The sequence below is a fragment of the Trichomonas vaginalis genome, chromosome I, assembly GCF_026262505.1.
Source record: "Trichomonas vaginalis G3 chromosome I, whole genome shotgun sequence".
Classification (NCBI taxonomy): domain Eukaryota; phylum Parabasalia; order Trichomonadida; family Trichomonadidae; genus Trichomonas; species Trichomonas vaginalis.
The window spans coordinates 6,877,838-6,893,649 of record NC_067203.1 but is presented as its reverse complement, the minus strand read 5'-3'; the positions used below and the strand labels follow the sequence as shown (position 1 = coordinate 6,893,649).

Here is a 15,812-nt window from a genome sequence, read left to right as displayed (position 1 = left end):
CATTGCTATTCCTATCTTTTTCATTTTTGTTTGTTTCTCATAATTTCTCAAAAAACACGATAACTTGATATTTGTAAATATCATACTTTATAACGTAAATAAGAACTTGACCTATTAAGAAAAAGCAGTAATGAAAAGAAAATCTGAAATTCATAAAAATTACAAGTTTCTGATGACAATTAGCTTAATTAAACCAGGTACAAGATTATATAATTGTATTTTCTATCCAATTATCCATATAATATCTTATCCAGAAAAAAATAACTTGATCAATACCAAATGATTTTTTAACTAGTAAATAAAGTATTTTCTTTACACACACATTGTATATCATAGTTTTTTTTTTTTTGGTTTCGCAAAACATCCAAAAACAAATATGCTATAAAAGTGACAATTTTAGCAAAACGAAACCCTTACTTTTATTTATTATTTTAAATATTATTTAATTTTATTATTTGAATAGGCCAACTTATATTTGAGAAGCTCAATTTGAGACCACTTAAAACATTGAAATATCATAAATATTGAAATATTAAAAAGTGTATTTCAAAATATTGAAATTATAAAAATTTATAATACTGAAATTGAGACAAATTAATAAATTCAATGCGTTTTTTTGAAATAACTCTCAAATATTATTTTTTTGTTTATTTAATGATGAATAAATATGATTGCTTTAGTCAATCATAAAAAACTAATTTAAGTTTAAAATAATGAAAGGATAATTTGATCGTTTTTTAAAATACAATTATTTTTGATGATTTGCAAGAATCTTTGAAAAGAATATAATATGGGTTCTATTTTTGTAAAATTTATCCAAATCATGTATTACATAAATTACGATTAAAACGATGAAAGAACCAAAAAGTGTGTTTTGTGTTTTGTTGTTGCGTGTTGGATGCGGGATCCTGTTATTTCCGAAATCGACAAAAAATTTGGAAATTTAATTTCCGAAATCGAAATTATATTAATGTTTTTAATATTCTTATATCAAAAGGATTAAAGTTCATTAAGAGAAAAACAATTCTTCTTCTTCAATCTATTGGCGCATTTATTTCTACACGCCAATAAGGAAGGGAAAATTATAAGACACCATGGTGTCTTCAAAACGCTAATTTTTGATATTTTTAACAACCCTAGATTTTTCAATAAAAAACATTTCTAAAACAAGAAAATAAAACGATAAAATATTTATATTTTATATAAGGATCTTATATATTTAAAATAAATATCATTTTATTTTTTTCATTGGTGTCTGTCAAACCATAATACACTATTCAAAAATTCAATGTGTCTTGCGGTTTCAAAAGACACCTTCAAATTGAACGATAGCACAGACACTATTGAATTTTACCCATTTTATTTAGTTTTTACCCTTTTTATTTTTAAGAATTAATGACTGAAACAGCCGTTTTGCTATGACCTCAATCACTTTTATTTATTATTTTAAATATTATTTAATTTTATTATTTGAAAAGCTCAATTTGAGACCACTTAATACATTGAAATATCATAAATATTGAAATATTAAAAAGTGTATTTCAAAATATTGAAATTATAAAAATTTATAATACTGAAATTGAGACAAATTAATAAATTCAATGTGTTTTTTTTTGAAATAACTCTCAAATATTATTTTTTTGTTTATTTAATGATGAATAAATATGATTGCTTTAGTCGATCATAAAAACTAATTTAAGTTTAAAATAATGAAAGGATAATTTGATCATTTTTTAAAATACAATTATTTTTGATGATTTGCAAGAATCTTTGAAAAGAATATAATATAGGTTCTATTTTTGTAAAATTTATCCAAATCATGTATTACATAAATTACGATTAAAACGATGAAAGAACCAAAAAGTGTGTTTTGTTGTTGCGTGTTGGATGCGGGATCCTGTTATTTTCGAAATCGACAAAAAATTTGGAAATTTAATTTCCGAAATCGAAATTATATTAATGTTTTTAATATTCTTATATCAAAAGGATTAAAGTTCATTAAGAGAAAAACAATTCTTCTTCTTCAATCTATTGGCGCATTTATTTCTACACGCCAATAAGGAAGGGAAAATTATAAGACACCATGGTGTCTTCAAAACGCTAATTTTTGATATTTTTAACAACCCTAAACTTATATATTCTAATTAAATTCTAGATTAATATATCACAAAATTGGCAAGACCAATTTTCTTCATACGACACATTTAGTATATATGGTATATATGCAATCTATGCTCTTGAGTATATGGCGTAAATCCGGTCAGAAAAAAAGTGTCTGTACCTTTAAATAAAAATAAAAATAATAAAAAAAAATAAAATAAAAATAAAAAAGGGACGGCGATAATTTTATATTGTTTTGTTATTCGGCCCCAAAAATGGCGTATTATTCTATTTTTAAACGGTCATGGCGTAAAACCGTCGCATCCCTACTAAAATCGATAGCAATGTGCTAATCAATTGATAGAAAACTGTCATAAACATTTTATTATTATAAAAAATGATAGACAGTGTGTGTTTTTGCGGATATTTTCTATTTTGCTAGAATTATTAACGTTTTAAGGATACCCTTACGTGTCAGATTTTTTGCGCATACGAAGAAGTCATGCTAGACATGAGCTATAAACCTGAAATTTTAGCAACATATTTAAAACTTTTTAAACTACAATACACTTTAATATTCAAGAACAAAAATATTCTTTTTAGAAATTACATAATTATTTTATGTGAAATCTATATAAAAACATATTTTGCGAGCGTAACTTTTTTCTTTATAAGCACCTTATATGACTGATAAACTGTGAAGGCACATAATTGTTAATTCATAGAGTTGATATGTTTCCAAAATTGAGAGGAAATTTGAAAATTGAATACCCTTTCAATTCAATTTTCAAAAGATATCAGCTCCTTCAATAATTGAAGGACGATTTTGATCATTTGCTCTTAAAACAAGTATGCCATGGAGAAAAAAGTTACGCTCGCAAATCTGAAATATAACTATCATATAAAAAAATTAAATTTCTAATTTTTTACTCTATAGATATTATTGGCCACTTGTGTAATGCATAAAAGTTTATGTCATATGCATACATTTGGAAGTATGGGAGACGAGGGAAATTACTTCTATGAGGCACTAGGATTTTTAAAAATTTCTCTATCGGACTCACTATTCAATTTCTCGAAAATTAAAAAAAATCAATAATAGCTAAAATGTATTATGCATAACAAATTTTAATGTTACACGGTATTTTTTGAACTTCATGACATGAATTTTCTTTATATTATTTTTTTGGATTTTCTATGATTTATGCGATAGGCTGGAACAACATTGTAAGTGCAATGATATCATTTATAGAGAAATCTAAAACTTCAGCATTCAGAACTCGCAACCACAAAAATATTCATTTGCTAAGTAAGTAAAGTTGATTAAGTTCGACACTTAGCTTTTATACGTAAAACCAAGTGTGTATTGTTATTTCTTGTTAAATTATGAGAAAAAAATAAATTGTAAGAGAAACGATACTGATTATTGAAATAATATTGAGGGTAGCTGCAGATTTCTTCATTAACATGCCGGAAATTTGTTAATCTTGGTTTTCTATCATAAAATCTGTCGAAGAATCTAAAAACGGAGATATGAAATAGAGATCATGTAAATCTAGAGTATCCTGTCAGAAAAATAGACTAAGCATGTAACCATTTTTTGGTCATAAACACTTTTTACCACTTAGTCATACAGATGATCATTAAATTTAAACGAGCACTTTTTGTCAGAATTTATTCTTTTACAAAGACAGAAGATTTTAGTATTATTTAATATTAGTGCTGTAGCAAAATTCAAAAAATGGTGAAAATTCAGTGAATTTGTGAATTCACATTTTTTTCGACATTTTTCTTGATATATCCATGCACATTAAGAACACAGCTTTGATACGCTTAAAAAAGCATATTTCATATGAAATTGTTAAAGAAATAAACAATTTATATAAAAATTGCACTTATGGGCAGTTTAGATATATAATTTATATATAACATATATACAAATCCATAGACAAAGTGCAATAACTACAATGTTGTAGAAAATTGCAGCAGAAATACTGACTTTTTGAAGGATAATAAGAATTCTTCTAAAAATACTGAAAATTAACATATTTCTGTACTCAATTTAGTATATGCACAGAAGTTATGATTTGGTGTTAGGTTTTTATGCCCCAAAATCTAGATTTTTGTGACATCAAATCTTATTAGTGGATAAATCAAAGACTGTCATTTTGAAATAAGCTCATATCAATAAATATCCATTTAAAAGCCTTATTATAATATGTAACTAGCAAAAAGCCTAATATTTATCAAAATTAATCAAATCAAATGATCAATATTCATGATATGTCATCAGCAATGAGATATAAAAATTGCTCACATTTGCTCACATTTTGGCACTTTTTTGTACGTTTGTCAAAAAATTGTGAGGAAGATCTCACAAAAATAGTCAAAATGTGAGCAAATTTTGAGAAGTGCTCACATTTTGACATACGATTATTTTCATACGTTTTTTTGATGAATTCTAATAAAACTTCATTACCACTTTCAGAACGAAGCGTAACTTTTCAGCACGTAACGCTCTATCATGTGTAGTGACATATTATTCAAAAAAACTCAGATTGCTTATCTTATAATAACAATTTCATTAGAAAAAATGCACGATTTCACGCTAAAACTTTGAAGCAATTCTTAAATTCGGATAAAAAATCGATATGTATTACACTTTAAACTTCAAAAAATGGTTCAAAATTTAGACTTAGTTTATCTTAACAATATAGCAGATTTTAAGCCAAACAAGTAGGAGTAATAGAAATAGCTCTTGAAAATAATTACAATTAGTAATATGTAAGTCAAAGTTCGAGTATTCTAATAAATAAACGTTCCGGATTTTCTTTACTACAAGAATCAATACTTAATATATAGAAGCAACAGTAAAAACTTATTAGAGATTCAAAAAGAAAGTTGACTAAAGAGAATCTTTTTATATAAGTAATTTTATTTTTTTGAAATACGAGATCGAATAAACATGTATTTTATTTTATTACTATAATAATACGTTTTTACATAGTAAGAAAGTTTAGAGACTGAAATGAAATTAAAAATTGAGAAAAAATAAAGCTTTTCTATAAAAATTCATATTAATATATAGTATAATGATATTACAATTTATTGATAGTTGTGTTAGAAAAAAGGTACATTCACTATTTTTGACAAAATTTTAAATTTTCATGGGGTTGTAAATCTTATAATAACTAGATGAATAAGGAATAAATCCCAGTATGATGTGCATCATTATATTAAACACTATATGTAAGGCTGGTGATTCTATTAACACTTATGAAGATCTATAGTATTTGAGCAGATAAATTTGATAATTTCCAAAACTCTTATATTTCAAAATTAAAGTGTGCGAATGCATTTAAATGAGAGCAAAAAGAGATTGATGCTGTTAAAACTATGTGTTAATTTGCAATTATTTCGCATCACAAGAACTACCCAGTAAATTCGGCTATCTTTCTTTGCAATTATTCTCCATTATACATATAATATAATGGTTAGGGTTTGAAGAAAAGTTACTAGAGAATTATTGACTTTTGAAATAATGCAGAATTTTACTTGAAGAAATCATTAATTTATGAGTTCCAAATTGCTAAGCATGACGAAGGATCATTAAATTTGCTACAATTAAATACACTTATTGCAGAATTAAGATTTTTGAAATTAAAAGTTTGAAATATTGCCTTTTTGAATAAAAATTTAAATTTTATTATATAATCATGATAATATCTTATAGAAATTAAAAGAAAATATTTTAAACCATTCAAATATTTTGAATGTCTTATCAATTTAAAATATTAAAAGATAGCTTGATTTTATCATCATTAGTTGTTATCAAAGTTTTCTTCTTTTGATGAACAACAGTAAATGATTTGTTAATTACTTGTCTTCCTTTTTCGCAGCAAAATCGAAAGTTATGATGATAATCTTGCTCTCAATTTTGAAACTCTCTGATTTACAAGTAAGCATTCCTTTGGAAAAGCAGTCCTATTCTGTTTTCAAGATATTTTAAAGCCTCAATTTCATACAATGCGCAGATCTATTCGAAATTGCAAGAACTCTCAAGAAAAATGCAGCAGCAAAGAAGATTCCATAGTTTCTAGCATCAAAAATTTACAACCTTAATACAACAGTTAAAGAGAAGCTCGAAAAGAAAATATTTAACCATAAAGCTGGAAACCATTCGATATCTACTATTGGATCTAATAAAAAGTTAATTATAACATATTTAACATGCTATTTGTTGACTTTGTTCCATTATATTACCATAATATCTTTTTGAAATCTAAAATATTTTTACAATTTTAACCATGTGTTGTTGAAACCATATATCAATCTTAGCTAAAGTATAGTTTATGAGTCTGTCACCATCTAACGTATGAATTTTCAAAAATGTCAAATATGTTCATTTTTTCTGTAGATTCAGCCATAATTTCACGTTGTTATACTATTCAACTATTATTTAATATTTTTATCGATTTAAATATATGATGAGATGCTTAGTTCTCCTGGAAATCGATTTTTAATCGCAATTTTAACTTTCCAAAAAAAATTCAAAAATAAAAATCCCTCTCAATTTTCTAAGTTTTATAACTCGCCAAATCTCTAGCCAAATTTTTTTGGCCCGTATAAATATTGTTTGGCACTATATAGGGATGCTATTTATCATATTTTCATCCCATTTTACTGTTATCGCCTAGTGAATGTACCTTTGTTAGAAAAAATATACAACTAAAATGTCAGTTTTAAAAAATTTAAAAATTATATTAAAACAATAGTCATTGAGGATGGTTAATTGCAAAAACTCAAGAAACTATCATTATCTCTCTTTGCTTAACACATCTACAACTGGAAACATCATTCCAAATGAAGTTCCTCAGTCTCGTCAAAATTTCTCTCTCATCTACAACAAGCTTAACTCAAAACTCAAGAAACTATCATTATCTCTCTTTGCTTAACACATCTACAACTGGAAACATCATTCCAAATGTTGCATTCAAGAATCCTATTATTATTCTTTCTTTCAATCTTTTATATTTACTCTTTAAATTCTAATATAATATAAATTCTTCATTTCCTTTGTTTAAACTTTTTTCATTTTAATACCATTTTATCAGATAGTAATTTTTGTTTTTCTCTGACCAAAAATCTTCTCAATTTAACTCCACCTTCACAAAAATTCATTGAGTTCTCTCAAAATTCTTGTATTTTTGGTATACTTAAAGTATCATCTTCAAATATTTTTTGGAGAAAATTGACTTTGCATAATATCGTAATACTTTTTAAGGCAGATAGATTTACCGTAAGTTGAAGAACTTTTAATTTGAACAGAAATTATTCAACAAATATTCTTTTTATTTGATCAAGATACGTATACCAATATGATCTACTTGCTAGGGATATGTAGATCACGTTCAGAATTTGCCAAGTTTGGTGAATATCTATGGGATTAGGGACATCTATTTAATTTAAGAACTAAAAATTAGCATAGGCGTATTATGCTGTTACTGAAATATATTTTGGATGTATAAATTTTTACTTAATACTCTTTTATTGTTATCATTTTTAAAGATTTTTTATTATGAGCAAAAAAATGGCAAGACAATAATATATTGTACATGCAATTTATTATTACTGAATAAATTTATCAATCAAATTTGATCACATACAATTTTTACAGATAAATACATTATCTCAAAAAATATCTATATATTAGTATATGTTACACGAAATGTAATAAAATGTATTACTTTGGTTTATCAATTTATAAATAAGAATGAAAATTTGTTATAGCTTTGTTCCAATATTTATTTTTATATATTTAAGTTATCCATTTTACTGTTTTCATTCATATTTATAACAAAATTAGAGTCCTTACATTATTTATCTTATTTCAATAGTGATAAAAATCAACTATATTTTGTAAGATCTTAAAAAGTGACAAAAATGGAAAACTACATTAAATTTATTTATAAGGATACAAAATTATATGTCATTCACCAAGAGCGGTTAAAGCATTAACACTTTATTTATATATATCTCACAAGCTAAGTTTACCTCTAAACACATTCGAATTAACAACAAATAACAAAAATTTAGGTGTTCTGGATAATTTGCGCTGTAATAAAAAATTACTATCAATATTAAAAGAAAAAAGAAGCCTTTTAACTTATTTTCAATTCCGATTGTAAACAGTATAAAAACTTCTGAAGATCAAGACAAAAAGGTTAATCAAATATCACAAAATGACGAAAATTTATTGTGGCAGCCAAGTTTGCGTTGTATATGAGCAATAACATAATAGAAGAAGCAATTAAAATCATCATGAATTTCAATTGTCTTCAGGAAGTATTCAATCCTGTTGATGAAATTAAAAAAATGTTAGAAGGAGAGTATAAAGTAACAATTTCAGATGGAAATAAAAATAAATTATATGAGACAATTTTACCAAATGAAGAAGCTGAAGATTCTTATAGTGAGAATGATAGTGATATCGATTATGATGAAGAAAGTAAACAAAAGGATAAAAATGATTTTTCTATAGAAACTCATGATAAAGATAACAATATAAGAAAGAATTGGCCATTTCAAGATGAAGACAACGAAAACTCGGATTCTCTATTAAACAGATATTTAAGTTCCGAAGAATTCAATGAATTCAAAGAGGAGGAGAATGAACAAATTTTATTAGATGAACAAACTGCAACAATAAGTGGAGTAACTGCTCAAAATTCAAATATAAGACAAACTGCAACAATAAATGCAGTTTCATTTCCAAATTCAAATCAAAGACAAACTGCAACAATAAATGCAGTTTCATTTCCAAATTCAAATCAAAGACAAAATGAAACAATAAGTGGAGTTTCTTCCAAACACAATCAAATCAAAGACAAACTGCAACAATAAATGCAGTTTCATTTCCAAACACAAATCAAAGACAAACTGCAACAATAAATGCAGTTTCATTTCCAAACACAAATCAAAGACAAACTGCAACAATAAATGCAGTTTCATTTCCAAACACAAATCAAAGACAAACTGCAACAATAAGTGGAGTTTCATTTCCAAACACAAATCAAAGTCAAAATGCACAATAATTCGGATATTCAGCGTCAAATCCCTCAGCATCAATCCTCACTACCTAATGAAACTGCTTCTTATTCTTCCCAAATTTCTAATCATTTAACCGATAATCCTCCATTAACAGATTTACAAAATACACATCTAGTGCCAAATTTTGCTTATGATTACCAAAATAATTTTTCAACGCATAAACAATCTATTATCGTTAATAAAGCTTGCATTGAACTTATTCCTAATTATCAATCTTTTGATGATAAAAATAAAGAGATTCACCGAAAAAGAATCAAAAATATTCTGAGGACTTATCATACATTTTCAATTTCCCAATCCGCACGTATTAAATATTCATTAACCATATATACAAATGGTCATCCTTTGAGATTTCAACGTTACAATGCTCATAATAATTATTTAGAAATTATTTATTATTGCGGATATAAACCTAGATGCAACTTTTGTATGCATGTAAAAGTCTTTGATGAGAAATTAAATATTTCTCCTGAAGAAAAACCAGACAGTAAACTTCATAACTGCCGACCTGCAAAACAATCTCAAATAATTAAAGGAACAAATCCAATGAACTATGATATTGAATCTCAAGTTCAAGATTATGTTGTCAAAAATCCAACCGCAACGATATCAGAAACAAGAAAGTATGCAAATCAACTGATATATGACTGTAATCAAGCCCAGTCTACTAATTTCATTCAGATATCAGAGAAGAAAGTCCAACAGCTGTATTATGAAGTTCATCCTGTCAAATCAAAATCAGAGATTGATCTTATTAATGAAATGTTAGAATTTTTTAATCAAAGATCATATTTTATTACCCAAAGCACAAAAAATGATAATGCCTATTATTTTTTTGGATTGGAACGTTTCATTCGAGTTGCACGGTATTCATCACATTGTTTTATTGATGGAACCTTCAAAGTCGTTCCTGTATCAATAATGAATGGCCAATTATTAAATTTGTTAATTTTTGACCAAGCAACTCAACTGTATCTACCGTTTTTACATATAATCATGACGGGAAGAACAGAAACTGATTATCAAAGAGTATTTAGTATTATGGAGTATGATACTGATATTAAAATTCCTTTATCAACATTTGATGTTATAACAACTGATTTCGAAAAAGCACTTCAAGGCTCAATTTATAAAAGAAAAGGAGAGCAAACCATATTGACTGGATGCATATATCACTTTATTGCAGCATTAGTTAAGAATTTCAAGAAAAAATGTGATCCAGAAGATCTTAACAATAAAATTCTTTTAAAGTTATTATGCGCTTCTCCATTCATGCCAGAAGAAGTTTTTGATTTGGTTTGTAATAAAATTAAATGCATTCAAGATACAAATGAATTTGCAAAATACTTTATTAAAACATGGAGCACAAGCTATAATTCAATCAGCAAGCTCAAAGTATTCGACAATATTTATTCTAATAATGGCGTAGAATCGTACAACAAAGTGTTAAATACAAATATTGTATATTCACATCCCACAATTTTAAAGACGGTACACACTTTAATGAAAGTGGATTTAGCGATTTTGCATCGATATGCACGGGCAGATAAAAACACAAGTGATCATAAACAGTCGTATTTCATTAAATTGAAAAAAATAAATGAAGAGATTCAGTTATTTGAAGAGCATTTTGGTCTGGAAATATCATTAATTCCTGAGGATATAATGAAAAAATATAAGGATTTGTCCAAACATTCTGGAATTGATTTCAGAGATATTGAAATTGAAAGGTATATGTCAAGTGATCAAATACTTGATGACATTCAAATAAATTTAGAAGAAACAAAAAATGAAAAGATAGAAAACATTGAAATTGCCGAAGATGATTTATTTCAATAATATGTAACATTGATTTCTATTCAACTTTATCGTTATTATAATAAACATTTTTATGATTTTTTTAATATTTTTTATAAGTAGATTGAAGATTATTTGATGGAAAGATGTATATATATATACATAATGTACCTTACAATATCTTCATGCTATGAATTCCAGAATAATGACAAGTCTTTCATTCTTAATTAGAAGTCTCCAATATTTTGTCTATTTTTTCATATTTTTTCTTTTTTTCACCATTTAAAATTTCTTAAATTCTAAATATAGCAAATTATATCATTTTACTTTCTGCAACGATTTAATCGATAATTATATGAATATTATTGTAAATATTTCTAAAATATTTTAAATACAAATAATTTTAAACTGAACCAAATAAATTGGATAACTTTAACTCAATCAAATAAATATTAATATGAATTTTTATAGAAAAGCTTTATTTTTTTCTCAATTTTTAATTTCATTTCAGTCTCTAAACTTTCTTACTATGTAAAAACGTATTATTATAGTAATAAAATAAAATACATGTTTATTCGATCTCGTATTTCAAAAAAATAAAATTACTTATATAAAAAGATTCTCTTTAGTCAACTTTCTTTTTGAATCTCTAATAAGTTTTTACTGTTGCTTCTATATATTAAGTATTGATTCTTGTAGTAAAGAAAATCCGGAACGTTTATTTATTAGAATACTCGAACTTTGACTTACATATTACTAATTGTAATTATTTTCAAGAGCTATTTCTATTACTCCTACTTGTTCGGCTTAAAATCTGCTATATTGTTAAGATAAACTAAGTCTAAATTTTGAACCATTTTTTGAAGTTTAAAGTGTAATACATATCGATTTTTTATCCGAATTTAAGAATTGCTTCAAAGTTTTAGCGTGAAATCGTGCATTTTTTCTAATGAAATTGTTATTATAAGATAAGCAATCTGAGTTTTTTTGAATAATATGTCACTACACATGATAGAGCGTTACGTGCTGAAAAGTTACGCTTCGTTCTGAAAGTGGTAATGAAGTTTTATTAGAATTTGTCAAAAAAACGTATGAAAATAATCGTATGTCAAAATGTGAGCACTTCTCAAAATTTGCTCACATTTTGACTATTTTTGTGAGATCTTCCTCACAATTTTTTGACAAACGTACAAAAAAGTGCCAAAATGTGAGCAAATGTGAGCAATTTTTATATCTCCTTAAAGCTGACAATAAACCCAATGACAGATGAGTTTCTATTTCAAGACAATAAGAACAATACTGTCTGTATAAATCCAACAAAAGGAACTTTAAACGAGAAACCTATAAATGAACTTCTTTTGAAAGCAGATGTTGACAACAAAGCTGACAAAGAATATGTAGACGATGCAATAGCAAAAGAAGAAGAAAGAGCTAACAATGCTTATGCAACAAAAGAACATACTCATCCTGAACTAGCAGACAAAACATATGTTGACAATAAAATGTCAAGTGAAGTGACAAGAGCTGAAAACGAATATTCTAAAAAGACTCATATACATTATATTAACCAAATACCAAGTCTTAAGGAAACATTAGAGACAAAAGCAGATAAGACTCATACACATTCTATATCTGATATTACAAACTTACAAGAAACCTTAAACAGGAAAAGTGCCGTTGGACATACACATACCATTGCAAATATTACAAACTTACAAGAAACCTTAAACAGGAAAAGTGACGTTGGACATACACATACCATTGCAAATATTACAAACTTACAAGAAACCTTAAACAGGAAAAGTGCCGTTGGACATACACATTCTATATCTGATATTACAAACTTACAAGAAACCTTAAACAGGAAAAGTGCCGTTGGACATACACATTCTATATCTGATATTACAAACTTACAAGAAACCTTAAACAGGAAAAGTGCCGTTGGACATACACATACCATTGCAAATATTACAAACTTACAAGAAACCTTAAACAGGAAAAGTGCCGTTGGACATACACATACATCTTCTGAAATAACAGACTTAAACGTTAGCCTTGAAAATAAAGCAGATAAAACATATGTCAATGAAATATACCAAAGTTTAGTTGGAACAAAAAATATTGAAACTATTGTTGGTGACTTTTCTGTCAATGAAGAAAATAAATATTTTAGATGGCAGTTGGTACAGTCCTTAAAAATGGTACACGGTGTAAACTCATTCCGAAAAATAACAATGAAATGTATGTAAGGTATAAAAAGAATGATGGTACACAAGTTAAAGTTCCATTAGACAACAACTGCTACTTAAACTTATATGGAGACGAACAAAAGAAATATTTAAGAGTTTATGAAATGGCAGATATGACATTGCCTGACCCAGCTCCAGCACCATATTATTATGACTATGGAGATGACGACAGAACACCACATGTAGATGAACAAAAGCTAACATTATATTTAGATTATTATAGATATAAAAGATATAATGCAATAGAAAAAACGAGAATAGTATATTATTATACAGATGACAGAAATAAATATTATAGTCAAGACTTTACCTACCCTGAAAACATAAGATTATATAGGGTGTCCAAAGGTGTGTTTAGCACAAACCTGAATACTGCGAATAGAAATAAACAAGTTACATATATATAAAGTTTATTTAAATATAATCACCATTGGATTCAATCACGCGTTCGCAGCGATCGATCCAGGCTTGAAAGACACGCTTTAAATCATCATGAGAAAATTGCTCAAATTGCTCTCTTACAAAATTTTCAAGATCATCTGGACTCGCGAATTCGCGTCCTTCAGCTCTCTTTTTTAGCGTGCCGAATAAATAAAAGTCAGAGGGTGCAATATCAGGTGAATAAATTGGGTTTGGAACAACTTTGACATTGTTTTCCACCAAGTAATTCATTACCTTATGACTTTTGTGAACTCTTGAATTATCAAAATGAATTGCAAACTTTTGTTTTTGTTGTTTGGATTTCTCAAACTCATCAGAATTGATAATTTGAGTAAGAACATTGTCAATTAGATACTGAGCATTCATCTTATTAGGTTTTTGAAGAATATCAATTGCGATGATGCCATTCACGCCCCAAAAAACCGACAACATCATCATTGGTGTGTCAATTTTTTTCTTCGGGAATGTTTGCGGATTTTCATCCTTCGGGATCCACATGATTTTGGCTTCTGTTGCATATTGAAACCAAGACTCATCCCCTGTTACTAAAAAGCGAAACTTCTTGGATTGATACGCACCCAATATAGAGAGGAGCTCTTTCGAAGATTGGACTCTAGATTTTTTTGAACAGAATTAAGGTTGTGCGGAACCCAACGTGTATACGCTAGTTTGTAGTTCAAAGAATTGTGCAGATAATAACTGACTGTTGTACTTGGTATCTTTGTCATCTCCTCTATCCTTCTGAGTGATGCTCTTGGGTCTTCATCTAGCGCTTGAAGAATTGCTTTGATTTTTCTTTGATCCGGCGATTTTTTGTCAATTTTTATGATGGGCGCCTTTTTGTTCATGAAGTGATACATTCTAACATGATACGTTACAGTGGAATAGCTAGGAGCATCCATACCGAAGCATTTTACCAATGTCTCGTAGATTTTTTTACAGTCTTTGCATTTTTTTGCAAGAGCGAGGATGTTTTCTTTATGATTCATTAAAAAAATGAAAAAATCCCGCCAAAATTTCCCGCGAAACCGCCTCTTGTCTCAAAATTCATTTTATATCCCGGCATGGCGCCAAAATACAACATACTCATCATATACATATATTCATATTTTTTATTATATATTTATAATCAGCATATATCTCCTTTAATAGTCTCATATAGAGCGCTGTGCAAAACGCACCTTTGGACACCCTATATTATAAAAAATATTCTGACACAAACCAGAAGAAACCTGAAATAGTTGCACTATATTTTAAGTTCAAAAGAGACAATCCTATAATATCTCATATGTTTGATTTAATGAACCCAGTAGGTTCTATTTATACATCTATGGATGTGAGAGGTCCTCAAGTAATGTTTGGTGTTGGTGCATGGGAACAAATAGTCGACAGGTTTTTGTATTGTGCAAACTCTTCAAAGGAAACAGGTGGAAGTAAAACGATTTCAGGTGAAAATTTACCTGCACACAGTCATTACATAGATTTAAGTACATCTCAAGCAGGTTGGCATAAGCATAGATATTGGGATTGGTCAGGAATGACAAAAGGTAAAGGATATGATGTTAAAGACGACGTTAAGTTTGCTATAAATTGTTACTGGAGTGACACTCAGGGAGAAGGAAACCATACACATTTCGTTTCAGGATATACGCAAACAACGGGACAAAGTAAAGAATACATGCCACCTTACATGACAGTTTACGCATGGTATAGAATTGCTTAGTCGTCATTTTCAACTTCTTTAGCATATTCGTCAGGAGTTGTCTTATATTTGTTAGGAACTGTCTTTGAAAGTATACCACCTTGAACTTTGACAAGTTTGAAACGAGGTCTGGCAATAGTAGTTTTATCTTCTGCTTGCAGTGTGTACATTTTTGCCATGTTTGCCTAAAACTTCATAATATTCTCTTGTATACTTTCTTCTATTTTTACGAACACGAATGTGAGTACCTGTCGGGTTCCATTGTTGTCATAGTCAATAGTATTTTCATATGGGTCGCGTTTAGGTATTTCTATTTTTACTTTGTCACCTTTCTGAAGTTTGAAGCCCGGCATTCTTTCTTGTTTGTCTCTTTTGACTAAATTATTAAATATATAGTCTTTCTCTAAGTCAGG

General features: G+C 27.7%; 1 protein-coding gene and 2 pseudogenes across 3 annotated transcripts, besides 3 other annotated features; 2 read left to right on the top strand and 1 right to left on the bottom strand.

The window, feature by feature from the left end:
* Positions 1-4,397: 4,397 nt before the first annotated feature.
* Positions 4,398-12,244: a mobile genetic element.
* On the top strand, positions 8,476-9,637 carry TVAGG3_0942640 (annotated as a pseudogene). The gene has a single exon. A coding segment is annotated over exon 1 (1,162 nt).
* Positions 12,245-12,821: 577 nt separating the features above from the next.
* Positions 12,822-15,812: part of a mobile genetic element that runs on past the window's edge.
* Positions 13,591-14,892: a mobile genetic element.
* On the bottom strand, positions 13,671-14,796 carry TVAGG3_0942620 (annotated as a pseudogene). The gene has a single exon. A coding segment is annotated over exon 1 (1,126 nt).
* On the top strand, positions 15,028-15,420 carry TVAGG3_0942600 (phage tail repeat-like family; the record flags this gene model as incomplete). Its single annotated transcript, XM_051252969.1, has 1 exon — positions 15,028-15,420. One exon carries the CDS (start codon positions 15,028-15,030, stop codon positions 15,418-15,420), a length of 393 nt encoding a protein of 130 aa, XP_051078543.1.